Source organism: Lytechinus variegatus, chromosome 2 (assembly GCF_018143015.1).
Source record: "Lytechinus variegatus isolate NC3 chromosome 2, Lvar_3.0, whole genome shotgun sequence".
In the NCBI taxonomy this organism is placed as follows: Eukaryota; Metazoa; Echinodermata; class Echinoidea; order Temnopleuroida; family Toxopneustidae; genus Lytechinus; species Lytechinus variegatus.
Window position 1 is genome coordinate 12,343,684 of NC_054741.1, and position 27,370 is coordinate 12,371,053.

Below are 27,370 nucleotides of genomic sequence, written 5' to 3' on the forward strand. Positions count from 1 at the left end.
AATGATGTTTGGAGTTTTCTTTTTTGTTACTTTCATGAGGTACAGCCATGGCAGCTAGATAAGATCTCAAATAAAAGCCCTCTTACTATTTTATGTTCATGTTTTCACTTTTCTGCGTCTTCTTCTTCAGAACATAATGAGTGGTGTGTATGTATGCGAACTGCATACTTTTAGTTTACCGTAAGGCTAATTTAATTTGAAGGATTCGAGTGAACTGACTTTTATCATATTTTGTTAACCATTTGGTATAGTTATCTTGATTATCATCTTAAAATTGTTTTGAAGACATATTTGATCGGTGCATTGTGCAGAATAATACAATAAAGATCAGTACTCGGTGAATGACCCCTTGCTCTTGAAATGTACATTAAATTACATTCTCGAATTTCTGCATAAATCACGACTTATTGTGACTAATGTTGACGTTGTTTACGATTAAGTGCATATTCCCATTACTTTTTTCCTATTTATTCCATTGTCTAAGTGACGTCAAAAGAGAAAAAGGTGGAAGATAAATGTGTTTAGGCCTATTATTCCCAGAATAGTTGCATTCTGGTCCCTCGCTATTTCTTCTGTGGGTTTACTATTTATCGGTCCACGCATGAGCAAGTCACCACAGTGGTTGTTTCCGAGAGAGAGACAGAAAAGGGGAGTGGGTAAGAGAAGAAGCAATTGTCTGTGTGATAGAATGAATGAAGCATGGGGGCTGGTGATGAATGGGAATAGGGGTAAGAATAGGGGGGCAAAGCCACTTCGGATCAGTCATTGTTATTCATCGGGGCGATAATCACAGGGCATTAGCCCTTGCCTTTTATGTCGTGAGAGGGAGATTCTGGGCGGAAGGTTGGTTCATTGACCGTTGTATAGAGTGAGTCCGCCAGTGGGTAATTGATCGTAAACTGACAATCATGCTAGTATGTACATCTGTTTGAGGGTCGTATCCTGTCGAGGGTAAGCGGCGCTGCTGTAAGAGCCGATCGTCAGTAGCAATGATCCTGTGATGCAGAGCGGACGTACGGAACAGACAGACTCTAGTGTACCTGCCTCTACTTTCTGGAACCTATCCTTACGGTATGTTGGCCTCTCGCGTGTAGTCAAACCATCGGAGTCGGACTTTCTGGTGATACTATATGCTGTATAGTCAAGTGGTGCATTTTCTCGCAGGTCTCTTACGGATGAAAGGGTGTGGAACATACCTAGAATAGATCAACATCATTTTGATATACATTGTCAGGATTATCGAAAAGGAATTTTCTTCATATTAAACTCATCGATGATCATGACCTCAATGTACACTTCGAAGTCTGTTGGCATTGTTTATACTTCTAAAACTTTATGAAGCGGTGTCATCTTTAAAAAATCGATTCCAATACCAAATGAAATACCGATACTAACTGCTTTAGCCTGAGACTCTCAACGACATTATTCGAAAACAGCAAATACGTTACCTGCGAGAGGAATTTATTCAACTCGCAGACACATTAATCATCACAAAAAGCACGTGCAAGGCCATAAGGCATAAATAATATTATTTCCATGGCCATTGTAAACGATTTGGAGCTTTAAATTTAGTTTTCGCCGGTTTTACCAGATTTAAACAGCTTTCACAGACTGAAGGTAAGAGGTTTTGAAATTTGATACTAAAATCAAAGTTGAATTTGATGCCACGATGATTTTTTTTCATAGAATTTCTAAAAAATAAGTTACGTGTAATTTAAGGCCTAGAAGATGCTAAACAGCAGGGCTTTGTATTGAGATTGCGTTACTCACATATATATTAATAGATTATAATTATAGATAGATAATAATTATGGTCTTGGTGTGTATAGGTGCATTGTAGGTGTATGGATATTTGCAGAATGAAAGCATGAACTTTTCTGTTTTTTGTCTTGTTACACAAATACACAACTCTTGTATGGCCCCCATATAGAAACTTATGAGGTTCTTTCGCACTTAAAATGCGTGTGTTTTTGCAGGGTATATGCTTGAACTGAATGTGTGAAGGGCCTCCTTGGTAATCGTCCTTTGTTGATTAGACCTAAATTTAGTTTCAGAACATTAAACCAGTGTGTCTGTATTTGCATGCAATCATGCACCAAAAGCGAAACTTGCCTCGGGCAAGAACATTTTAATAAAGCGAAAAATAAGAGGTTGTGTTCATTAAAGAGTGCAACGACACATGAGCCGCATGACTAGCCGATGTTCGTCTCATTCGCACGGTATACTTGATCGTCGATTCCCTTTTTGATTTACTCGATGTTTTGCAATCTGGTATTCTGGTTCTCCTAATCACTGAATTGATTTGTAGAGTTTTAGTCGAGCATGTTTTGGCGGTCATTTGCCTCTGTGTCTCGCCTTGTAAAATGATGAACCAAAGGGACATGTTACATGTACAGTGGATGAACTGTGATCAGAATGTTATTATTTCGTACGAGGAAATTTCTATCCTAGAATATTTGTATTCCGGGGATTTTTTGTTTAAACTTTCAGCGTAAGTATATAGGAAACCTTCAACGACCAACACCTCGTGATTATGTTGCAGCACTGCAATATACACCTAGTCCTCTCTGCTTCAGATAACCCGTATTAAAAAAGGATACTGACATTACATGCAGGTTCGAAAGTGTTTTTGTTTTGAAGTCGGTGATGATAAAATGCAGTTAAGGTGAGGTGTTCTGACTCCTGACACAATATAATAAAAACGCTCACATTGTAGGGGGCCTTTGTAATCAGTGCTCTTCCTATAGAACCCCTCCCCCAATCCACCCCTCCTTCCTACCCTCTCATCCCGATGATATAGCCCATCTGTCTAGGATAGCTAGGGCAAGAACCTTTTAAACGATTGACCTAGTTCGGAAGGGGAGGGTGGGTTTCCGTAACGGAAAACCCCCGAATCCCAAAGCATCAAAGAAAGTCATGTTGTCTCGAAGCCTTTCAGGCATTAACCCTATTAAGCTATTTTCTTGATGTAACCACTATGTCACCATCGTGAACTCTGTTATGATCAAGGTGCATGGAGGAGATGGTTTTCAAATGCTTGTTTGATCATTACATTGATCTTGATTCTTGATTTTAGGTACTTCAAAAGAAAAGGGATGATGATGAGTTATTAATGAATTTTGAGGCGGGAAAAGGTATCAATTTTGTATCAATTTTTCTAGCATCTTGAAACTCTCGAATATTTTTTCTTTTTACAATTCTCCCGTTTATGAGTTTTGCTTTTATATTGGCTTACTGCACACTTTTGTTATAATTTCAATTTTCAACGTTACTACACCAATTAATGAATACCAATGAATGACTTCAAAGCTCCTAATAAATTTATAATCGTGTATCAAGAACTCTGTGCTTATTTGCCTTTTATTATTCGTATTATAATACGAATATTTTCATTATTGTTGTTATCGTTATTATCATCATGTGATAAATACAAGAAATGATGTAACTCTATAGCCTTTCCTACAACTCTATACCGATGCGATGCAATATGAATGTTGAATTATCCTCCCCACCCCCTTCCATTTTCTTTGAAGTTCCATACCCCTTCATCGAAAGCCTGATGTGAATCATATTTCTCTTCATGCTTCATAGCTATCATAGAGGGCCCCTTACTTTACAATCGTTGATCAGCTGTAACGAAGATCGGGAGCTCTGGGATTTTCAAATCAGGAAGAAAATTTGCACAAGGCGATTCTTACTCTGTAAGAGGATGTGACATGCAACATGCCTTTCCATGTTACGTGGTCTTTAGGAGAGCTTTTGCTGTCTTGCTCTTAGGAGCAATCGAGAGAATCATTGTCGCTCGTAATCCTTGAGTAACCTGAAGCACGTTCGATGGAAGGCAAACGATCTCCAGGGCAGTGGCTCGTTCTCTCCTATTGGGTTCCCTCTGAATAATTGACCCGATGACAGATTGATGAAGAGAAACTTAAACTTGACATGAACCAATGAGGAATCAATGGAGAAAGAATAGAAGTTGAAAGGGAGAGGAGGGGAGCTGCAGAAATGCCTAGGGAGAACGATTTGATTGAAGAAAAGAAAAACGGCGCTATGCGCATGTCTCTTCTGCGATTAATGAAGTTACACTGCCATGAATATCTGATCTCTTTATGAAACCCCATATACACAAGAGGTTCGTGTTTAAGTTATAGGGATATGTAAATTGCATCGCAACGTATTCTGAAAAGAAGTTTGTCTTTCATATTATGTTTTTAATTGCTTTAGAGAATCGCCACTCGATTCGAAAATGTAAATATCACAGACATAATGCAAATCAATGTTTTAGAAAGTATGAGCATGAACAACCATCCAGATTCCCCGTGAAATATAATATTTTTTTATTAAAGAAAAAGAATCCACGTTTTATCCTAGATTCTTCATCAAAAGTAAACGATGTCCCAGTTTATTCTAGATCACCTTTGAAGGGTATGTTGTAGGGTTTTTTTTTCTGGAACGGTCTATGGGGGAAACGATGTCGCCAGCTTTCTACAGTAGATAGCACGCGTGCTTTCCTTGGCGGAGATATCGGTGTGACAAGAATGGGACTGACAGTAATACGAACTGACAGCCTCAGTACGAGCAGTTCATCACCAACTATTGTTTCCTGAATCCCAAACTCCCTGTTCGCCATCTAACTTGAGGTGACCCCTCAGTACACGGCAAACAGGGGACCGAATCTGTAGCGTTCTCCAAGTTCATTTACCTGTAGAACATACTAGCTTTGTTTGAAAATGAATAGATGGTTATCAGTCGGGAATTGGAAATCACATTCCAGCAGATAAGATTGACTATGACATGTTTGATGATTAATCACTCTTTCCATCATATGCGCATGTTTTTCGAGTCATGTAGGCTAGGAATCGAGCTGCATTGGAGACTCAAAATTCAAACACCATTCCATACTTACTCAAGTCACGTGAAAAATATAACGTTTTTATTTTACTTGTTTGAAGTATTTGCAGATTCAGCCAATGTCATTAAACTGGTCTGTGACTATAACATTCTCTGCAACCTTTGGATACATCAGTATATGGTTTGAAACGACATAGTAATATTACCTGTACAAACTGTCGTTCATTCAAAAAGGAACCATTAAAGAAATAGATGCTACATGTACATGACCGCTACCTGACCTCTTTACTACGAACCGTTAAAGCTCGTGGATTGATTTTTGATGGAGTTGATGCGATATGGTCGCCTATGGTGTTCAATAGTCAAGGGCACTCGAACAAGAAAAAAAGTTGACGTGATTTTTTTTCGATTGGTGATGGGTGTATGATTATAATCTTCGTATTAATGTTCACTCCTATCCTGGAACCTGGAATAAAGAACAATAATCTTCCTCATTGCTGAACACTGCTTATTTCATAAATTTATCTATGCCATCTTATTTTGTCATGTGTTGTTTTTTGTGGAACTATGGAATTGGGATGTGTTTATTTTGAATCTAGTAATCTTTTAATCTGGAAAATAAAACTGAAACAATCCACCACAATGGGTTTTTTTTCAACTATGAAATAAGAGAAACTATAAACAAAGAAAAACATGAAACACGATTACTCAATTATCACTGCAGTTAGTTGATTCTCGAATAATTGTAATAAAGTCACTGAATCGTATGAAACGGAAACGTCTTGCATCATCACTGAGCAACCTTTTCAAAGAAGACTTAACATTCCTTTGGATTTGTTCATGAAGGAAAAACCTTAAAAGTTTTTTTTCCCTACTTAATGATCTATTATCTGTCCCCTTAGGTATCTAATAAAGTCATTGTTCGGGGGATGTTGAAAAGAGGATCGATATTGATGTGTGCACTTTTCTTCTCTTTCAAGGAATATTAGTTTGACCAATCGCGATCTGATTTACAAAACTGTAATTTCTGATGTTATATTTGACTCTAGAAATCTTTCTAAGTTGGTGGTTTAGCCTCGAGTATACCATAGAGCTATTAACAGATAGCTCCGTGAGTATACATGGTTTTTCTGCAATTGCGATTGTTTCAGAGGAAATACCATCTTATTGAAAGATACCGTCCAAATTTGTACTTAGAATTATTATATATATTGAATTGTGACTGCTTCAAAATAATATCGTCGATGGTTCCACAACTAAAAGAAAAAAATAGCCATGGCATTTCTCTGGATCTTCATGGTTCAGTTTTTCGTTTCAATTCTGAACCTCCCTTCTGTTTCGAAGCCATCTATCACCAACAGTTCTTGTTTACTGGCTTGTCTCTTTTCCCGGTGTTTATTCCGTTCTCATTCGCTGATGAGTTGGTGTGAAAATATAGAGCAGAAGACGAATTTTGTCGAAGGATTGCATAGCGATTAATCTTGAGGCCTAGTTTTGAAGCGTTCAATGTAAATTTTAACTAAGGTCGCAAGCCCTTCAGTGAGATGTTTGCAATTTTAGTAATTAACTTAATTATAATTTTACATTAATAATACAGACGGTAAAAGCCTTAGAATATGGAACTTTGATCAAATTCATTGGTATTGTGTAGCTGGAATTGCATATTTTACGTTTGTATGAACCCTGAATCTTAGTCAAATATAATACCAAATCTGTTCTATTTTATGCATTTTAGTGCTGTAGTGGTTTCTGTTTTCCTGGGAAACTTAGCTGGCATAAGTATTTACAAGCATGTTTCTGTCTGTAATACGGCACACTAACCCACCTAATCGTATATACGCCTCGAAGGTAAAATTCCAATTTGAAGAAAGTATCCAGATGCCATCCTTTCTTTCCCCATCGGCAAGTACATGCAATTTGTAAAGGTAAGCCGATATAGCCCCGCATCCAACACCGCATGCTAAACAACTCGTTTTAATAATGGCGCCCGGCGACCACGGTAGCTATGAAAGCAAGCGTTTTCCTGGAACTCAGCATTTCTTCCGCCCAATAATTCAGACTTAACCTTAACTGACTTGCTTGATACACAGAATGTTCTCCATGGACACGAAAAGCTTACTAAAATGCATCGTACAAGGCGGGAATGCCCTGCTTTCAAAAGCAAGCGGGCAGTGTATATATTTCTTATATCGAGCGGCCGGGAAAGCGAAGTCTAGTTCAAGTGCTACACTCTCGAGTTGACGAAGGCTTTTGGAAGGTTTCTCCCTCGACTGGGATTTAGGAGTCACAGAACGAATTACCACCTTATGTCCCTTTGTCATTAAAAATATTGCTTCTCAGAAAATACTGTCCATGGTTTAGAATTTTATAATAATTTACCGAGGTTAAGCGAACCTCGGTCTCATTTTTTGTTTTAATTGACAATGCGTACTAAACTCATTTTATAAATGTCTATTTGTGAGGAATGTTCTTGACTTTGAATTAAGAGTGTCTTGGAAGTAAAACGGATGCCGGAGACTTCGTGTCACCGTCATCATCACACGCTTTACAAAGTGGACAGTTTTTTACACTGCACTGCATGGCCCCGAGGAGCGTTCCAATTAGCGCGCTGACCGTGTTAAGCAATCCTGCGATTTGAGGTCACTTATTCACCTCGAGTGACCCCATCCTTTCTTCCAGTTTCACCTTAACCCTACCCGCGCTCTCTTCTAAAGGCGTACCCAATTTGCTCTATCTCTCTCCACGCACCTCTATTTCGTATTCTTATAGTCATTTAAATTTTGTATTGGTAATCATCTTTCTCGATATAAAGTTTAAATATCGTAAATCTCTATAATTGAAAACCACTGCAGTAAAGAGTGTATAAAGTGATGTCATTACTCATTTTTTAAAAACAATTTCCACAAAGCTCATTTCACATGAAGGTAAAGTATCACCATATACCTTCACTATTGATCATGGTTTCTGACACATAATTAAACATATCTTTATTTAAAGGCTTGTTAAACGCTCTCAGTGTGAATAAAGTTCTTGCTGGGATTCGAACCTACGACCCTCTGTTTGAAAGAGGAGTCATAATTACCGAACCATAAGTCGTGCACTGCTCGTTTGAATCGTGTAGACAGGTTATTTTCTCGTGTCATTTATGCCATCTGTAACGTCGTCGATTTTCATGGACAGGTTATGATTTGAACCGACAGGACACCCACGCAGACTAAACGAATGGATCGCACATGGTCTCATTCCAGATGCTAAAGACTTGTTAATGGATTCTACCTGTCTATTTGGTCATTGACAAATATTCTCATCTGATCTCGGGACTCAACATGTTGACATGTCTTAAAGAGGGAGATGATTTATTGCTGAAATTAGTTTGGAATCGATAGGTTATTTTAGATTTTTCAACAGAATATGATTAGAAATTGCTCCAATTCAAGTGACATAAAAATGAGTAAGGACCTTGTAAATTCAATCACGTCGCAAGAAGTTTCTACTTTGATTTGATTATTTTGTCTCATTAAAGACATTGATTGTTGGGTAGTTACAAAAATACCTTTTTACCGGACAAATTACTTTTATATAAAGGATTTTTTTTAAAAGATTGTGTGATTTGTATTTGTTTTATCGAGGCAAGAAATGTTGCTTTAACATTCTTACACCAGTTCCTAGAAAGGGATCAGAGCCAGTGGAGCAATGTACTCTTTATAAAGCCATCAAAATGAACATCATACACCAGTGATGAAACAGGATTGGCAACTGTTCAACATGGGTTCAAAATGACGTGAAGAGATTGGGGTTTGGGGCTTCAGGGTGATGATTGTTGCGTGTCACGTCACAACCCCAGAATTCTCACGTCACCATTCCCCATAAAGCTGTAATAGTTCCATAATTCCCCAATAAACACTATTCAATGTCCATGCTTTTACCCCCAATCAATCATTCATCAATTGCTCCACATCAGTTTACTATCTTTTACATCAGGGTCCAGCGAGGACCAGAGTTTATTTTTTAATGTAAAAAGGTCACCGTCGCACTGAAATTGTGTCATTCGCGCTGTTTGCATAACTTGGAACCGGTGAAATAGATTTGTCCCAATAATAGTTCTTGATCTACAGAAGATAGCGCATTCGGCTTGTCTTGACAGAACACTTTATTCCCTCGTTTCTGCAAGGTCAATGAAATGAATACTTGGGATAGTAATTGATAGCAATTGTGTAAAGGAAACGCAGTGCAATCCAAAGTGCCTGGATGTAAGATAAGGATATGGTCCCCTTCTTGATACCTAAGAATAGTCTGATGATATGCGTGGCATGCTAACTGTCATCCGTGCTGAATAGAGCGTCGTCAGGGAGGCACTCTTTTAGCAGTAGGTAACAGCACTTCCAGTTGAAAAGGTCAATGAACATCTTCATGCCCCCATCAATCAAAATATTAGCCCCATACTAACGGTCACTCCGTGCCGTAGTCGCCTTCAAGGTGCACAGAGATCATCAAGAAATATACCGAACGATGATTATGCACTTCCGGTCACTTGCGCCGTGATTACAATCTCACCTATAAAGCAATTCCCGGGGGAATCCATTGATGTGGAAGAGTTGAAGTGTTTCACAGCCCTGTCACTTGGGATGCAGATGGGACTGTATAAGCCCGTGAATGCCAGCAGGCTGAATGCACAACCTAGCACTTGGTAAACCTCTGATTGCCTCCTAATCGATTCATTCGTGATATCCTGTGTGTTTTGTCCTCCCTGGCCTTTGCCTTTGCAACACACCTGTATCTAAGGCCATCACCCATCCTCGCTCTAGAATCATCAATTTCTCATCTAATGAGTGCAAATTACCCCTGCTATCTCACGTGCGCGGTTATAAGCTTCCTCGCGCATCTCTGCCTCTCCCTGCTCTGTCAATATACTTAGTATGTCGTCAGTAGTCCCCTGTTTAAAAAATTAGTTAGTAGTACACATATAGATTATAACGTATGCTACTTCTGCATTAGCCCCTTTATGATTTAATTACTTCATGAATCTCATACTACACACATGGTTTATTTAATCGGACGTTCGTGATAATTGCCCTCGATGTTAGAAATTCGGTCACGTGACATCATTCCATATCGGTGTAAACTGTCGACACCTATTTGCTTATTTTCAAGCTTGACATTACTCAGAGTCATCGCGCGTCTTAAATATTTTCTGAAGCTTTGTGAAATTAGGAAATCGAGACCATGCAACATGGGGCTTGTCATTCTTGTTCTTGTCAACTCTCAAAGCGAATATAAACAGGTTCGTATCATTAGACTGATCAGGAAAGAGCTCCGTTTAATGGATAGTGTCATTGACTCATAGCGAATGACTTCCCCCTAAGGTCATTGGCATCGCAGGCCGAGCTGAAAGGGGCTCCTTCACTTTTCGCTGCTCCCACGTCACGTCACATCTCCCCGTCAGCTGTTCGTTGAAAACGCCGTGTTTGTCTTGCTTGTTGCCAGGGCAGCAAACATTGGCATCAGTTGGATGGTAACATGATTAATTGCAGAACATCATCTTGAATTTTGCTCACGCTTTGTAACACCCTTCCGCTGTAAGACGAATTGTTATTTTATCTGTCGATGGGAAGTCCAGATAAAGTTTTATTCTGGTGCTCATTCTTTCTTTTTCTTTTCACTTCTCTTCTTGTCTGAAGATGATTTCAGGTATGTCCTTCGGCTTTTCAAGGATTGTGTTTGCTTTTTTATTCCCACCTTCATGCTATGCATGGCTGTCAGTAATGATATCCTTTTCATATCGCAATGAATAAAATAACAGTATCGCGAAAAATACCACCCACCCTCTGTAATTATCCATTCATTCACTAGACATATTTTGGAGGTCGGTGAATGTTCGCGTAATTACACAACAAATTCTTTCTCAGCAACTGAAGCAATATGCCCTCCTTCTTTCGGAATGCTAATTGGGTCACTCACAAAATTATGTCTTAGGAATTCGGGATGGGAGTCTCCTTTTCGTAAGAATTCTAAGGTAAAATCGGAATGGTGTCTCGTTTTCCGATGTAAGTCTCCTGTAAGAGTCCGTTAAGAAACGAGAAACATTTAGGAATTCTCAGTTATCGAACTATTTTGTCATGCTGCCACCAGTGCCAAAGCACGTAATTGCCTGACAAATCGGACACAAAAACTTAGATGACAAATCAATGATAGACGTTTTACCCAGGGGGATCCGGCCTTGCGTGGCTGTAATTTCGATGTCTCTTATGATCTTATGGTGTCACTTTCTTGCGAGTCGTGCCATCAATTTCTATGATTCAGTAGACATTTTTCCCCATTTACCAGACCGTTTTTATTCAAGACCTGTCAAAAACAATATCATTAGAACTACCACAGGACCATCCGAAGCTATACAAGTCCCTATCCGTCGTTAAAGAAACAGTTTTCATGTCTAAAAGGCATTTATAACTTCACTTTTTTTCTGAAAACAGAGTTAATAACCCTAGAATCGTTTGATACCCCTTTTAGCATAGTGTGATTCAGCAGGAGGTGGATGGAAAAGGACAAGATTCTCTTGATTCCATGGGGTAGAACAGTTCGGTAATGAAAATACATGCATGATTTGGAGGCATTGTAATTATTCAATTTCATGTAGCATAACATTATTCATCCTTACAAAAGCATTTGCCTTGGAATGCTGTTTTTTAATGCCATACAAAATGATAGGCAATGGAAGTGTAGCTCATGTGAGAGTGATCTTCAGGTTATGGAGCAGCACGAGGAGTGAACTGACGGCATTTACGAGGGTAGTGCAAGTAATTCAAACAGACAGCTTTCTCCCGTGTGCATGCCGATCTACTTCCGTGTGGGGGTCGTTGACTTGTGTCAGTCGCCAGCGAGCATACGAATGAGAGCCTATTACAAGGTATGTTACACTGACGAGTGTACATTCATTCACGTCAGAGGCTTTTGTCAGCTGCCAAGTAGACCTAGTCTTCAGGCGCAAGCAAAGTGTCAGTTATTTGTCAAAGTGATACAACCCACTCTAACATGTTCCTATCTTCTCGGTGGCGCCAAATACTTCGAAAGACAGATTTTTCCACTCATTGGATTCGATGAGCAAGAGATATGCTAATTGCTTCTCAAGAAATCAGGCTATGTCAGAATCGTTCATGAATGACAGTTAATAGCGACGTTGCATGAAATATTTCGAAAGTAAACTGTGTTAAAGTTTATTCACACCTAAAAGAAACCGTATTGAAATAGATCTGATATGCTAAAACTATCTTGTACGTCATGAATTGCGAGAAAAATTATATTTCATGAAGTTTGCTTTTACTGTCGGCTTAACGTGATGAATAGTTATAGTCAATGAATATGAAAACGACAGAAATTCGCGCAATATTCTGAAATTTATAACGCCGGTGACTCTTGCCATTGCCCCTCATCAGTTGCGAGTTCGTGATGAATACATATCTGAATATACTTTCTATGAAAAAAAGATCAAACGTACGACTGCATTTGCAATTAATTGGATGCTGCTTGCAAAATCCCTGGCATACAAAGTCAAATGAGAGAAAAGCGTCTTTTTGCTATTGATGTTCAGTCTTCAACGGATCAGAATATTGAGAAAAAAATCATGCTGGATAGTTGCATTTCTTCCTTTCGCAAATCAACACATGAACAACTATTCAGTGATATCTAACATACAACATTTTCATGTGTATTTAAGTGATTGTACGAAAGTATTGTTGATTTATATAGAGATCGTCAAATCTCTCGCCGCGGGATGTCCCTTCACGCACAGCTCTATTCCATTGGTACACCTACCTTTCCATATTAGTTAATTTAACATGGGCTTACCATGGCAAAGTACATAGAACTGCATAAGCAGAGCAGGAGGATCAGTGAAGTATTGAGGTCATTGTTTTAAAGTGCATCCTCCGGGAAACCGTTCGGTCTCGCTACCCTGATTCCCTGCTGCCGGTCAGGAGGCAGAGTTCTCCCAAGAAAACTGTGGTTTAACCGCAGTGTGATATTCTTCTGACCCTATATGGGGTGCATATAGGAACTAACTTCGTAAGTGTTGATTTCCCCGTCTGTGGCCCATTCATAATTTGATGTGGAATGCGAAAGTAACGTACCCATACACGCGCACACTTCCACGCACGCGCACACATTCCCTATTGCCTATAAACTTAACAAAGACAGTTTTATAGATGGATGGTTTATCAGTCATCGGATTTTTTTCGAGCACTGGTTTATCCAGGAATGGGGGTACCTAAGAGGGGTTAACTAGATGTGAATTCCAACCACGTGCGGCTAACCTTAAACTGGGCCAAGTTAGCGGTGGGATAGGAATATCTGAAATTCCGAACCCGGTCATGTTAAATGGTGATTAATCCACGTCGGTCTCGGCTAGCACATATCAGGGGGACTCGATCAGCACTGCAGTCTCCATTTCGAAAGGGAGGGAAGTTTGAATAATTTCTTGAATTTAATAGGAAACTATTAACAGTTAAGCGGCTGACTTTAAAGTTAGTCAAAGTCTCGTTCTCGGCAAAGACTTGTCGAATTTAGTTTTCTTTGCCCACTTTAGAGTAGATAGATGCGTTTGGATCCCACGGCGTCTTGATCCCACGGCGTCTTGGTGTTAGAATAATATGGCACGGGGTCCAGGGATCCCCCTTTTATTTGCTGGTAATCTGTCACGCACTATCTCGTGGTGTAGGAGGGCGGGAGGGGAATGGTCGAAACGTGTCGCATTCCAAGTGTCAGTGACAGCTTAATACCAATCACCCCCTTGCAAGCGGGGTCCCGCCCTAATTGGTGGCTTAGATAGTCCTGTCATTTCCACATCGTCCCTAGCCGCTGCTACTGCTGCTACTACCGAAGCTGCTGCTGATGAGGAGATCACTGATGATACGTGCCTACCTGTCCCATAGAGACCTGGTTCCAAGTGATAACACAGAGAGCGTCACAAAAAGAAGGTTGATCTTACTTGTGTATTAACTACTATCACCATGATTTTTTGACAAAACGAGGAAATGTCTTTACTTTCAGACAAGAGGTGTTTTTTCTTGATGACGGGAGAGTGTCATACGGCTACACCATAAGCATAACGTCTTTGATTTATTCTTCAAACGCCATGTATACAGTCAGGTTAGTTTTATGTTTGCAATTATGACGCAATTAATTTAAGTACTTTTTCATGAGTAGAGAGGTGTAGTTCTAATAAATAGCATAAAATACTTGCGATTCCAAATTGATCATTTTCAATTTAACCAGCGTTTATCCATATTTACATTAACCCTAAGCTGTAGTTCTTGCTTCTGTAATCAACCAGAATAATGACTTTCGATCTACCGTAGACGAAACCAACACTAAAGGGAACGAGGTTTTGTATTAACCAAATGCACATCCCAAGTTTTGAGTACGCGTTTTATCAAGTGAAACGAGTTCGATGGTACGACCTAAACCCCCTTTCCTTCCCCCTCCCTCACATGTACCGAAGATAGGAGACTGTCGTTCACACCTTCATCCTTGCCTGGTTGTATTGATATAAGCTTAGGGATGGTAGCGTCTCAGATACAAGCTAGGTGTCTTCTTTCCCCTTGGGTTGTTTTCCTTACACCTACACTGGCTGCACGATCCTGATGACAAGTGCGACCTATATCTTTCTAGCACATCGGATTTCGGAATGCCTTCTTTGCCCGCCTTTCCTTGGATTAATAAAGTCGATGCAAGGCTGTTTTTAGAGTCTGCGATTTTGGCATTTTCACGTTTATCCGGTTAACCTCCTTGAATAACAAAACTTTATCGCTCGATAGGGTTGTTGAATGTAAAATTAACTTAAAATATAATTGATACGAGTTTATAATGCCGTTCTTTGAAATGTGAGTGAAGTGGAGCATGTAGTAAAATATGACCAATTCTTTTGAAATGTGACGAACATTGTGTGCATATTGGAAAACTGGTATACAGAGACCAGTATGAAGCTTCAATATTAGGACCGAACGATGTTCATACATCGTATCAAACACATTGATTCACAAAAGTATACTGTTAATAACTGAGCAAAGTCGTATTCATTTTTCGTGATGGAACACCTTTTGCACCTGTACATAATATTTATACGGATTAAATGCGTCATAAATATCGAAAGTGATGTATTAAACGCTTGGTGAAAAGTGTTGATAATGGGACTACATGTAATCAGTATACAGTCAGCCCTGGGTAATGTCGGATTGGTGAGTTTTCGACTGCCATTAGATATTGGTCGACAATGATTACTCTCCAGCTGTAAGGTCCCAGTTGTTGCCTAGTCTGTTATGCAAACCCTTCACTCGAGTTAAGGGTCTGAATGTGCAGCCTATTAATGCCTTGTGTACTAAAAGCCCTCTCGCTCATTGAAAAAGCAAGTCTTGTATGTGGTAGTCTTTGCGTGGAAACCCACTTGTTGATCAAAGTTCCAATCAGGGTCTGTGTCTGTAGTCTAATTGTTACCTGTGTCTGTTGTATAAATGGCTGACATGACATTTGCACCTGCGATAATTGCTCAGGGCCTTATTTCGTCTTAGATGTTAGGGTTAATGTTGCAAATAGTGTTTTATAGGTTATTAATGAAGCCCTGAAAACTGGATCTCAATCACTATTTCATTCAGAATACTACATTTGTTTCCTGTATTATCTCCGGCAAAGAAATTAATTGATTCTCAGTCGAAGATATATCCCTATGATCAATACTGAGTAGACAGCGCATATTCAAAGTTCTAGATTTCGTTTCTAACGAGATCTCTCTGATGTTTCCCATTGTCTTTATTGTCCAAGATAATGGGGGGAAAAGATCTAAACGTGTTGCAATTTACTGACTTGTCACAATCATTGAAATAAGGAGCAGTGAAAATTCACGATAGGAATAAACACAATTTCCCAGAAGTGTATGTGCACTATCGAGTTGTTCCAACTGAACCTAAATCAAATATTTACCCAGGATGAGAAACGGTACCTCGTTTGTTTAGATTGAGCAAATGTGTCAACCTTTGGATTCGAGTGTCATTGTCCGTGGGATCATTTCTCGAAAAGCGACTACAGATAACTCGTAACGAATAGAGGCATCCCCCTTTCATTTTAAACAGTATTTCAACTTCTATGCAGTGTCAGAATGTGAGTTTTTATTCTCTTAATTTGTTCAGAGAAGTGTATTATGCTTTTAAAAAAAGTTGTTATAGTTTACCGATTATGATAAGACATTTTTGGAAGGTTGTCGATCTACCATTGTGAGGCAATTTGTGTCCAAGGTTTTATTATTATGTTTTACTTGTTCATTTTCTATTTAATACCACATGAAGCTATTTTTTTAAAAATGAGATGAGTCGCGACACCTTGGTTTTCCACTTACTTTGAATTCAGACAGAAATTGCATCATATGCTTTAATAGGTTGGTCTTGTCTGAAAAAGAAAGAATACCAAACATGTTTACCTTCTCTGGACGTAGTTCACATAAATAGCTACTTTGAACGTGAGCGGAATCCTTCATTGTGGCTTTTCTAGAGCCCCCGAGCTTGAACTAAAATTTATATTTAGTGTAGTATTTGCAGCTTTAAGGTTGTAGATCCTATATATAGCTTGATTTACGTCAATTACACATTAAATTTTGTGCTCGCAATTACATATTAACTTGTTTCGACATATTTAGTATGGTATGTGGGCCAAACTCTAAAGTTTATATATGCGATCAACCAGTTGTTATGATTACCTTTCAAAAGTATTAACCTATTTCGTCGACTCTTACAAATGCCGATTATCAAGTATTTACGACCAAAATAGAAGGAGAATAAACTTGGCAAAGAAACCGCGGTCTTCAATTGTTCAAAGGCTTAATATTCAGCCACGAGGTATAGATTTCTTTTTTTTTTTTTTTTGCACAACAACCGAACTAATTTATCAAACTAGAAATAAACGTCTTTGTCATCTTATCCTGCAGTTAAACTCTTGAACTCCCAAGTGCTGTTCTAAGTGTTTGCTCAGATTGGGGTCCGATTAGGGAAGAGCAAACCAGAGAAAGAAAGGTAGTCCGATGAACCTTATGTTTGTACTGCACCCCCCAACCTTACCCAACCATATTTTTGATTTTGTACTGTCCCCTCAGGAAACCAGTATTTCTCTGATCCAGCATCTTTGTTTGCGGGCAATACTTACATTCGTGCTTTAACAAACTTCTTTCGAAGTTTCCCAGTAACTTTTGAAAACTTTTCTCGAATTCAAATAGCTGGATGTAAAGCGACTGGTGGTTTGAGACTAGTATTTGGTGATGTCAGTGAACCTCTGCCTTCGTAGGTCAATAAATCAATGAAGAGGGAGTTAAAGTCAATCATGTCAAAAGGAATTTATACACATGGTATTTCTTTCCCCATTCTTCGCTCAAATTTGATGGATAATTCAGAGGTATTCTTTTCTTCTCTCTTTCTTCTCGGAGCGTTATACCTCGGATGTCTCATGATTCAATACCAACGGGTGTTTAGATGAAAGATTCTTTAGAAGTCATGTTTAAAGCTCCCAACTTTTTGCAGACATCGGGGGAAATGGTTTGCCTGAATGAAGAGATAATTGTTAATTTGAAAGAACTTGTAGTACAATTGCACATTTTGTCGGATTGCTTTGCATATCAGAATGATATTTCAAAAATGTATTCACATGATTATTCGCTCCTATGAATTACATTTTCTTTTTATGACCAATAGCGATTGACTTTCCAAGTTGGAGACTATTCTTAATCCCATGAATAAAATGTCAGCGGGTATTAAGGCCACCGCACACCTTGTAAACGACTGTTCGCGATCCGATTTTGGAACAAATCGCATTTTATTCATTTTCTGAAAATGTGAATGGAACATATCATTTTATTTGAGGTTAAAATTAATTGAAAAAATACTAATATAAGCATTTTGAAAAAATGCTTTTATTTTGGAGTAAATACTAAAGGCCTGATTAGTTTCAAATCGTAGCCAATCGTACGACTGCTATGACGTCATTACGACTATAAATTTAATTCTCTTTTATTCTAAGAAGGATGATAGCATAGTCACAGATTTTAACATAGGTATTCGTACGATGATTTAGAACATTACACAGTAAGATATTCCAAGTCTCAATATTATCATCAAATTCTAATACATTTTATTATGAAATTGGGTCGCAGACCAATCGTAAGGAGCGCGGTCGACTTATAGGCTACGCAGGATGCAGGTAGGATGTTGTCCATTGTTTTAAACATATATGTACATGTAGGCTATATAGGACCTATTTTGTAAGCTTTAGGAAGTGAGCTTTAACATGAATTTGCAAAGTATTGATACGTTTTTTAAATAGAAATTTCATTTTCATGACACAGAATAACGTGATGCCTGTGCCATTTTAAGTTAACTATAATAACCAGGTGTTGAGTTATCACTGGCCGGGTGTAAGAGGAACGATTTTTGTAACGCTGGGAATGCGTGCTATGGTGGGTGTGCACGAGTGTGCGCGTGAGAAAGATGGAGAAAATGGAGAGGGGCTTATACATACAACTGTTCCAATGCACGCTGTCCCCGTTAGCCTCTTGTTAAGTGTTTACAAATTGCTCAGCTTCGGTCCCCTCCTGCTCCCGTAGCAAGTCAATCACCCCGGCTTCCAACGAAGGCTGAACTTGAAACCTGAGGCAAAGGTGGAGGACGATATTTATTCGATGGAATGACTCCCAGAGCAGTGCCATCTAAATTACACATGAGTAGAAAAAGATGATAAAGAAAAAATAAGCTGGAGAGAGTGGGGATGGATGGAGAACAAGTCGTGATATGAATATCTTAAGATTAGGGCATTACAAAGAAGATGGAAGTAACCGCGAGTTCAGTACACTGGGGGTAAAGGAATGTCTCTTTAAGTAAACAGCAATGTTGATTCATATTCTTGATCACATTCTTCAATGCTTCATGGTTTTCATGTCACATCACGGAAACCGATTCAGTCAATGAAAGGAGTACGCCACATCCTCCCCTCCACCAGCTTGAATTCCATTCCCAGTGTTTACATAACGTATCATGTCAGATCCCAGGCATCTATTTTTAAGCCTTTATATCATGTTGGCAAACATCCTGGAATAACTTTTTGCAACATTGAATTCCTGAAATAGCTTGTTTCATTTCAAGTATATCGGGAAAAATTGAATCCAGGTTGTCTCATACTCAAGATCACCGCCCCCCTCCAAGATCACCTAATATCGGCTTCAACTTTGCGTTTTTAAAAGATGCAACCTTTAAAAAAGCAGTTTTGCATCTTTTAGAATAAAAAGATGCTGAATTACAAGTGTTGCCTCCAGGGCTTCCAATCAGGTATTATTTAAGATGCTAGGTTTACCCCTTTTTCACCAAGAGTGCACAGTTAAACCTCATAGATCAATAAATTCTTTATTCCTATCACTGCAGAATCTCATAGTGTAACAGATTATTTTGTGTGTCTTTGCAGAACAAGATTGTCAAAGATGTTGCCATCAAGCGTCGGCCGGACATCGGCCTGCCGTGTGGCATCCATGGCTCAACAGATCCTCCACAGACAAGTTAGTACAATGGTTAGCTCGGAACATACAGAAGACGTCAAACCCTTTGATCAGATCCCAGGACCTAAAGGAGTACCCTTCTTTGGATCACTTTTTGACTACACTGGCCTTGGTAAATCTCAACTTTCTTTCTTGGTTTTAAGAAATCTACAGCTTAGCAGTTAGAAAAAATATTTTACGTATAAGTCAGTCATTCTATATATACTTATACTTTCTTGATCTTGAGACACACACACACATTTTTATTATTTAGCTAGCTGTACAGATGAAGACATACGTAACAGAAAATTCAAAATCAATTGACCTTATGAAAAAACTTTTTATGCTTAGGGAATCATTGCTTGAATATTATAAAACAACAGGGCATGTTGATCATTGTATATGAATTCAAGTGAATTTCTTAAATCTTGATATAAACATAATGAAGTAATATAATTTAGATCGTGAATGTTGTCAACATTTTGCATTCATACAGGCCCCTACAAGTTGGACAAACTTCACGAAGCTACTGTAGACAGATTCCGCAACTTTGGACCGATCTTCAAGGAGACTCTGGCAGGTGTCACGCATGTCCACATCATCGACCCTACAGATGTCCGGGAACTTTTCAGGAACGAGGGGAGGAGTCCAAAGAGAACGCCTATAGATGCTATGGTCAAATACAGGCAGACAAGGAGCAGACACATTGGCATGGCAAACACGTAGGTCATCCACATATATTGTGGGTCCAATTCCTTCCTATCTCAGAATTAACATCCTGCCATAAGACTTTGCTGTTACAAGAGAATGTCAATTTGCTGTGTTTCGGTACATTTTAAATATTCAAAAGGTGTTCGATTGTGTTGTCTACAGACAGATAAATCTAGGTTTAACCACAGAACAAAATTGAATATATTTGAAGAAAATTCATAGAAGCTGTATTTTCTATTAATAGCTATTTAGTTATTGTTTATGCTCAGGTATATTTTAAGACAAAGTGTTGAATGGGGTACTGTACTGTAATAGTTTCTTTTCCTTGGGTTATTTGATAAAGTATTATGCATTATGGAAGAAATATATGTCAAGGGCTTTACGTCATAATGCCAACTGACATGTTGAAAACAAATAGATAAAAAAGTTTGGAGTCTTACACTGTCAGAGGATCAAGTATGCTTTAAATCCTGAAGTGCGTCACTGTGCAGATTTTGCCATACCAAATTCCAAAACTGATTTTAAAGTTGGAGGACATGGGCTGCATTAAATATAGATTTTTTCCGGTATATTGTTTTCAATTTTCGACCCTTTCAACCCTATCACCTGAAATATTAGTAGCAAAGATTTTTTATAAGAATTACACCTGACATAGTTTTACTGAGTGCTTGGTATGAACTTTGATGCAGTATGTTACCTCTATCGAAAATGGCACTCTTTCATGTACTTGTTTCCAACAACAAATTGTCTTCGGACGAAATGTGTGGTTAGTTAATATTATTGATTACAATCCATGATAATACCCTTTGAAGACATAATTCATATTCATACGAGGTGTATCTGCCTGTTTGTGGGTCAAAGACTTGAAGATTCTGCCCTTGAAAATCAATTTGGCAGTGATTTTCAGTATTTGATGTATGGTTTGTAATTACATATCAATCATGATTATTCCTTTTTGAACATTTTATGTTTGTTACTGTTGACGTTTTTTCCATGCTCAAACTTTTGTGTGCTTATATTATATCCTGAAAATCCACAGAGAGGGGGACGAATGGCAGAAGCTTCGGAAACCAGTTCAGCATCTCTTGATGAAGCCTCACAGCGTGAATGCTTATATTCCCATCATGGAAGAATGTGCCGATGACTTTGTGACGCTGATGAGGGAAACACAAGACATGGAATCTAAAGAAGTGCCCGATTTCAACCACAAAATGCAAAGATGGACGTTAGAATGTAAGTTGACCTCTAGAGCAGTAGGCCTCCTTGATTCAATTCTTGTTAGGATTTCATCTGAACTTGTTTCTTTACAGTCGTGTCTTTTCTTAACCTATGGTGGAAGTGTCATATGGTCTTATTTTGATAGTCAATATTTTCATGTGTACTCGAGGACGAATGAGCATGCTTGCAATGCTCTTGAATTTGACATCAAATTTAGGCTAAGGTATCAAAAAGAGACAATATTTGTTCATGATCTTGTAGGAGAATTAAATATCTCACACCATGAATACTCATCATTGTCTTTCTAATTTTTAATCAATTGTTTTCATCTTTCAAAAAATTTGTTCCAATATGTTGTTAATATAAATCACACCCTTCCACACTTTGTCCACAGCCACATGTGCCATTGTCTTTGACACAAGGATGGGGTGTCTGAACACCGGTCTTGACAACAACCCTGAAGCCTTAGAGATGATCGTCTCGGTGTCCAACTTCTTTGACAGTCTCAAAGACCTTACTTTCAGCTTTCCCTTCTGGAAGTTTGGTATCACCACAAAGGCATGGACGAAGTTCACAGAGGCACAGGACTACTTTTTCGGGTAAGTTCACTTCATGGGGCAGATATTAAGCTAGAATCCTGCAAGAACTTGTTAACCCATCAGTAAAAATGGCGGTCATTTTCTTATTGTAAACAGAAGTTGTAAAATATCAAAGTGAAATAATTGGCCAGCATATAGAGTTTACGATATCGGATCTCTTACAAATCATACTTTTAAAAAGTTGGAGTGTTGTGTTTCATTCGATGTAAAAAGGAAAAGTCAGGTTTTAGTATGATTTTATGATCAAATAACTTTGAATTTGGTGATATGACAAAAGTTCTGAATTCCAATATGGTAATGGGATAGATTACGTCATTTTAGTGCAATAGAACTTAAAAAGCAAGATTAAATCTTTCTCTGAAATTCTCTCTTGTAATAGTATTGATATTTAAAACCGGATTTTAGGAATCATATTTGTCATTTAACATATTGGATTAATTGACCACTCAGAAGTATTTCACTTTAATGTTGATTTATCTCGTAAACTGATTGCATTTAAAATTCTGCTCATATATTGCTTGTGTCACACTTTTGATTTGTGATTCATTTGTGAATTGTAAGTGTAAATAATACTATGCTTGAATCATGTAACCATATTAAGTGACACAAGACACTACACCACTGGGCTCTTAATCTATCCATATCGGGGAAAGAAAAGTTCCTCACTGGTGAAGTAGGAAGTAAGATAGTGTTGATGGAGTCTTGTTTGACTAGTAATTAGATATCCCCTGTTGTGTCTCCGGGAACCTAATTACCGTCTTGGCCAACTCCTGGATATGAAGAACTTCCGTTAAACTTAATTAGGTCAAAAGTTAAACTTACTTGCATGAGCTAGTTGCTGTGATGTAACGAATCAGTATTTAAAGATGTGAACAGAATCAAATGCTAGATACCAATTTTCCTCCTCTAAGATAATCGGCAAGCTCCAACAAAAGGATTTGAACCATATTTTTGCATTATTAAAGCATTTATTTATCATTTTTCATCTTTTTCCTAATCAAATTTTTAGTTATTTTTTAATCTATACCTCAGAATTTTATGTATACCACAGTATAAAAAAAATTATAGGCTGAATCTTTCACAGTTCATTTAATACCAATTTTGTTAAAACAAAAATGCCCCAAATCAGATATTTTTTTTCCAGACTTCAAGCAAGCATTAACAAAACCCTTTCAATAAATAAATATATCTGCATTTTCTACAGAATGTCGAAAAAGTATGCCACATTAGCACTTGAAAGGATGAAGACAGCTGTCGGCACTGGAACTCAAAATTCTGAAGGAACTTTTCTGGAATGCCTACTGGCCCGGAGAGACTTTGATATTGATAGCCTATGTGATCTCATGAATGATCTCATGATTGCAGCAGTTGAAACGGTGAGTTTTCTCGACAAGTGAATTTTAATTCATTCAGTAACTTAGAACATACTGCAGAATCTATTGGAAGGGTAAGCAAAAGAGCCCCTTATTTTGTTTGCTAATCATATTCCGGTGCCTCTGACTAAAATTTGATTTCTGATATTCTTCATGGAATTGTGCAATAACGAAATACCCCTCAAAAAAATATTTTAATATTTGGTTTTAGAAATTTTCTCTATAGGCGTACTTGGCGAGTGTCCTATACATTTGTCACTTAAATCTATACTGGGTTTAACTGATCTGGGTTTAACTGATTAAAACAGTAAATAGCAGGACAATGTGATAGATTTTGATTTTTTTTAAACCTTTGCAGACAGCGAGCACTCTGGCGTTTAACCTGTACTGCTTAGCTAAGAACCCTGATGTCCAAGAGAAGGTGTTTCAAGAGATCAACGAAGCTATACCACCAGGAACAAAAATCACTGCAGAGTCATTGCAGAATCTTCCTTACCTCAAGGCTTGCATAAAAGAAACTGTCAGGTGAGTGAATGGACCCTTGAGGAACCCTTGTGTATTATTTGCTCTAGCTTCTTCAAGATGAGTGGCGTTTCCATCTTTTTAGATATTTGTCTCCCCTTTGCATACGAAACCCCTCCTGTTCAGATGTTTTGGCGATGGTGCCAACTTTAGCTACCCCGTTAGAGGGCGCTAGACTAATAAATGAACTGAGGTCAAATTGAGCTAGTCTGAAGAAGAATTTCTTATTTAAGATATGGGAAAGGGGATTGAAAAGATTTCAGTTGTCATTTAAACTCAACCAAATTTAATTTATTAGTGCAATTGGGGATGTTTTTTTCATAGAAGATGTTATTGCAGCTGAAAGTAAATTACTGTTCCATTGCGAATTAAACTTTCTCAATTGTTAGTTTCTAAAAGTTTTTTGTCATGGATTACACAAAATTATGTTGCTATAATTAGTATTATTCTGATAACAAGTTTTTAAACGGCGTGCATCAATAAACAATACTAACATCGTGCAATTTCTCTAATTTTTTTATTGCCAGGGTCTTCCCAACTGTTGATGGAACGAACAGAATACCATCGAGAGAAATTGCCCTTGCTGGTTACAAAATCCCTCCGGATGTAAGTTGTTTTTAATCTCTTAATAGTACATTCAATGTAATGTATTTTTTATTTCTTAAGATTACTTTTGTCTTAAGTCAACTCACTTTTATTGAACATTTCTTTAGTCATTTGTGCTTGTTAAAGCTTCCCATTGTATGAAGATTGTTATCAAAGTCAACATACTGTTTATGTTGAAAATTTCTTGTTTTAGATTATTTTTAATGGGAATTTGCAGATGCAGTGTCAACCGTTTATAGAATTTAATGTGTGATATATTTTCTGGGGCAGTCAGATCATTCAAAACTGATTTTGAAAAAAATGATGAAACCTCCTCCAGTTACTCAGTTGAAAGCATTTCTTGATTTTTTGATTGATTGAATACTTGTGTATGTTAATCTTAGACAATCGTCCGAATCCACTGCATTGCCGGGCTCATGGAAGAGTACTTTCCTTCACCAGAGAAATACAAACCTGAAAGATGGCTGAGGGGGGATGCAGAGTGTGAGAACATTGATCCCTATCTCATCCTCCCATTCGGTCATGGTTCCAGGATGTGTACGGGTAGGCGGATGGCTGAACAGGACCTATACATCATGCTCATCAAGGTATGTACTCAGAAGGAGTAACATGAAGAGATATGCTAAATATTTACATTTGATTGTAACTTTTTGTACATGGTTTTCTGTAGACTTAAAGATGCACTTAATTGTGTGATTGATGGTATCTTTTTGTGTCAGTGGACTCGGGTTGTATTTAGAGGGGTCAGTAATCCCACTGCTGCCACCAAAATGAAAATACCATAGGAAAGTGCATGGAATATTTTATCATTTATTTCCACCAACATACATTTAGTCAAATATTTGCAAGAGAGAAGTTACCAGTAGTTACCAAAAACGCCTATAGCACTTTCATCTATTTAAACATAGGATAAAAGAGCACTGTTGATTAAATGCCTTGCTCAAGAGCATAGGTGCTGTAGCCACGGATCATCCTGTCCTTTCATAACTCTAGTCATGGACTGTAGACTACTCAACTTCCATGACTGATTGTGAAAATACATGGCAAATAAACCACCACCTCCGCCCTCATATGACAAATATACATGCATTTTACATATTTTTTGTTATGATTGGGATAGTGAGATAGTTCGTATAGATGTGTAGTTTCCAAAATGTTAATCTGTGAACCTCTTTTCTTTTGTTACAGATCATTCAGAACTTCAAGATTGAGTGGCACCATGAGGAAGACATGGAACTTATCTTCAGACTCACAAATGTTCCTGACAGGCCTGCACAGTTCCGATTCATCAGTAGAACATGATATTTTCTAGAAACCAACTAGAACTATGTACCTGTCTACCATCTTGTGTCTGTTTGAACATTATGTGACAAACCTAGTTAACAACAATCCACCTCTGTTCTCAATCAGAGCACATCAGATGAAACCGATGAAGCATCAATCATGCAAGCAGATGATTTGATGATATGTCAGAGGTTCAAAGACAATCGGTTCATTAAGCAGTGGTTTTTTTCTTGATGTGTTGCTAACTTTTCAGCGTCGATTGTGGCCTTCAGGATATCAAAGTTTGTTTGCAGTGTTGCCCACAAGACCTCATGTACATTGGCGCTGTCCTTATCAAAGTTGATGTTGGAGACTGTATGGATGGAACATTTCTCTTCTGCCAAACTGTGCACTGAATGGCTGACCTTCAAAGTTCCTCACAAAGTATCCATGGTCATTGCCAAAGACATCACCGAGCATAAAGACCAAGAAATGTCTGCTTTGTATGAACATCTTTTTCCAGTGAGTATAATGAATAGGTATAGGGGTACCATCCTGAATTTGAATCGAGGTTCTCTCCAGTACACCTTGTGTCCTGTCAAATAGCCAATGAGAGAAGGAGCCAGTTTGAATACTTTGAATGACCATGTCATGTTGTATTGTACAAAATGTGTTCATCTTCCAAGTACTGTCCTAAATTCGCGCAAATTGTGTGGTATATTGTAGAAAATATGTATGAAAAATGTTATCTTATATAGGTATATATTCATTCAGTGATTGTGACGTTCAATTGTACACATAGTTCTGACTCAAACTTTTGCATATGCATGTAAGTGCCTCAACTGCAGTAACGTGTTGTGTTTTCATTTGGATTATGTTACAATGTTTTATATTCTTATACCTAATTTTCAGAAAATTATTGTTAATTTATTCTACAATTTGAACATCAGCTTTTGAGTATATGAGCAACTTTGGCTCATGTTTATGAAATAGATCAAAACGCACTTTAAGAGTGAAACAGGTTAGAAAACTAATGCATTTTTGCATGTATCAAGTTACAAAGAGATAAAATCCATGGATCTTTTGCTAAATACGTTGGTTTGCAACTTACCTCTGTTTACTTTATCTGTATTGTGGCCCTCTTTTTTAGCAATTTGTCTGCTAATTCCAAGGGTTGTAAGAGTTGATAATACTGGATTACTTGATTCTTGATTCTAAAATTCTACCTGTGTCATGCACTTAGTGCATTATTTCTTCTACAATTCTTTGTTTTCAGTAGATTATGTTGTGATGTGAACTTATGAAAATACTCAGAAAATATGATATGCTATGAACCCACATCAACATGATTTCCAAAATTATCAAATTGCATTGTGTATTGAGTGTTGCATATGTTTTGATATGCATTACTGTTTGTGTGGTAATTCATTGCTAAATTTTGTACAGTATTTTGTATATGAAATTATTGTAAATATGTACATAGTATGGCGATTTTTTTAGTATCTCCCACTTTCTATGTACATATGTAAATATCATTTTCAAATGACATTTATATTTTAAAGGCCTCAAAAAAAATGTATCTCATACTTTATTATACTCACCTTATATCAAAAAAGCATGTTATTTTTTACAGGAAAAAAAAGAAGATATGAGTGCTTGTGATCTGAATTTACAAA

At 37.8% G+C, this 27,370-nt stretch overlaps 1 protein-coding gene across 2 annotated transcripts; it reads left to right on the forward strand.

Moving 5' to 3' along the window:
* Positions 1–973: 973 nt before the first annotated feature.
* Positions 974–26,029, forward strand: LOC121407343 (cytochrome P450 10-like). Of its 2 annotated transcripts, none has more exons than XM_041598382.1 (10): positions 974–1,617; positions 19,333–19,535; positions 19,899–20,124; positions 21,153–21,346; positions 21,726–21,930; positions 23,135–23,306; positions 23,662–23,828; positions 24,353–24,431; positions 24,815–25,018; positions 25,620–26,029. In XM_041598382.1, exons 2-10 carry the CDS (start codon positions 19,349–19,351, stop codon positions 25,731–25,733), a joined length of 1,548 nt encoding a protein of 515 aa, XP_041454316.1. In that variant the 5' UTR covers positions 974–1,617; positions 19,333–19,348; the 3' UTR covers positions 25,734–26,029. The 2 variants fall into 2 exon arrangements, with proteins under 2 accessions (XP_041454316.1, XP_041454315.1); XM_041598381.1 differs by lacking the exon at positions 974–1,617 and adding an exon at positions 13,964–13,992.
* Positions 26,030–27,370: the final 1,341 nt, after the last annotated feature.

Bases quoted from the DNA above. Each gene is read 5' to 3' on its own strand.
- LOC121407343 (XM_041598381.1), top strand. The intron at 19,536-19,898 runs GTAAATCTCAAC...GCATTCATACAG, and splicing joins TTTTGACTACACTGGCCTTG to GCCCCTACAAGTTGGACAAA. The intron at 24,432-24,814 runs GTAAGTTGTTTT...TGTTAATCTTAG, and splicing joins GTTACAAAATCCCTCCGGAT to ACAATCGTCCGAATCCACTG.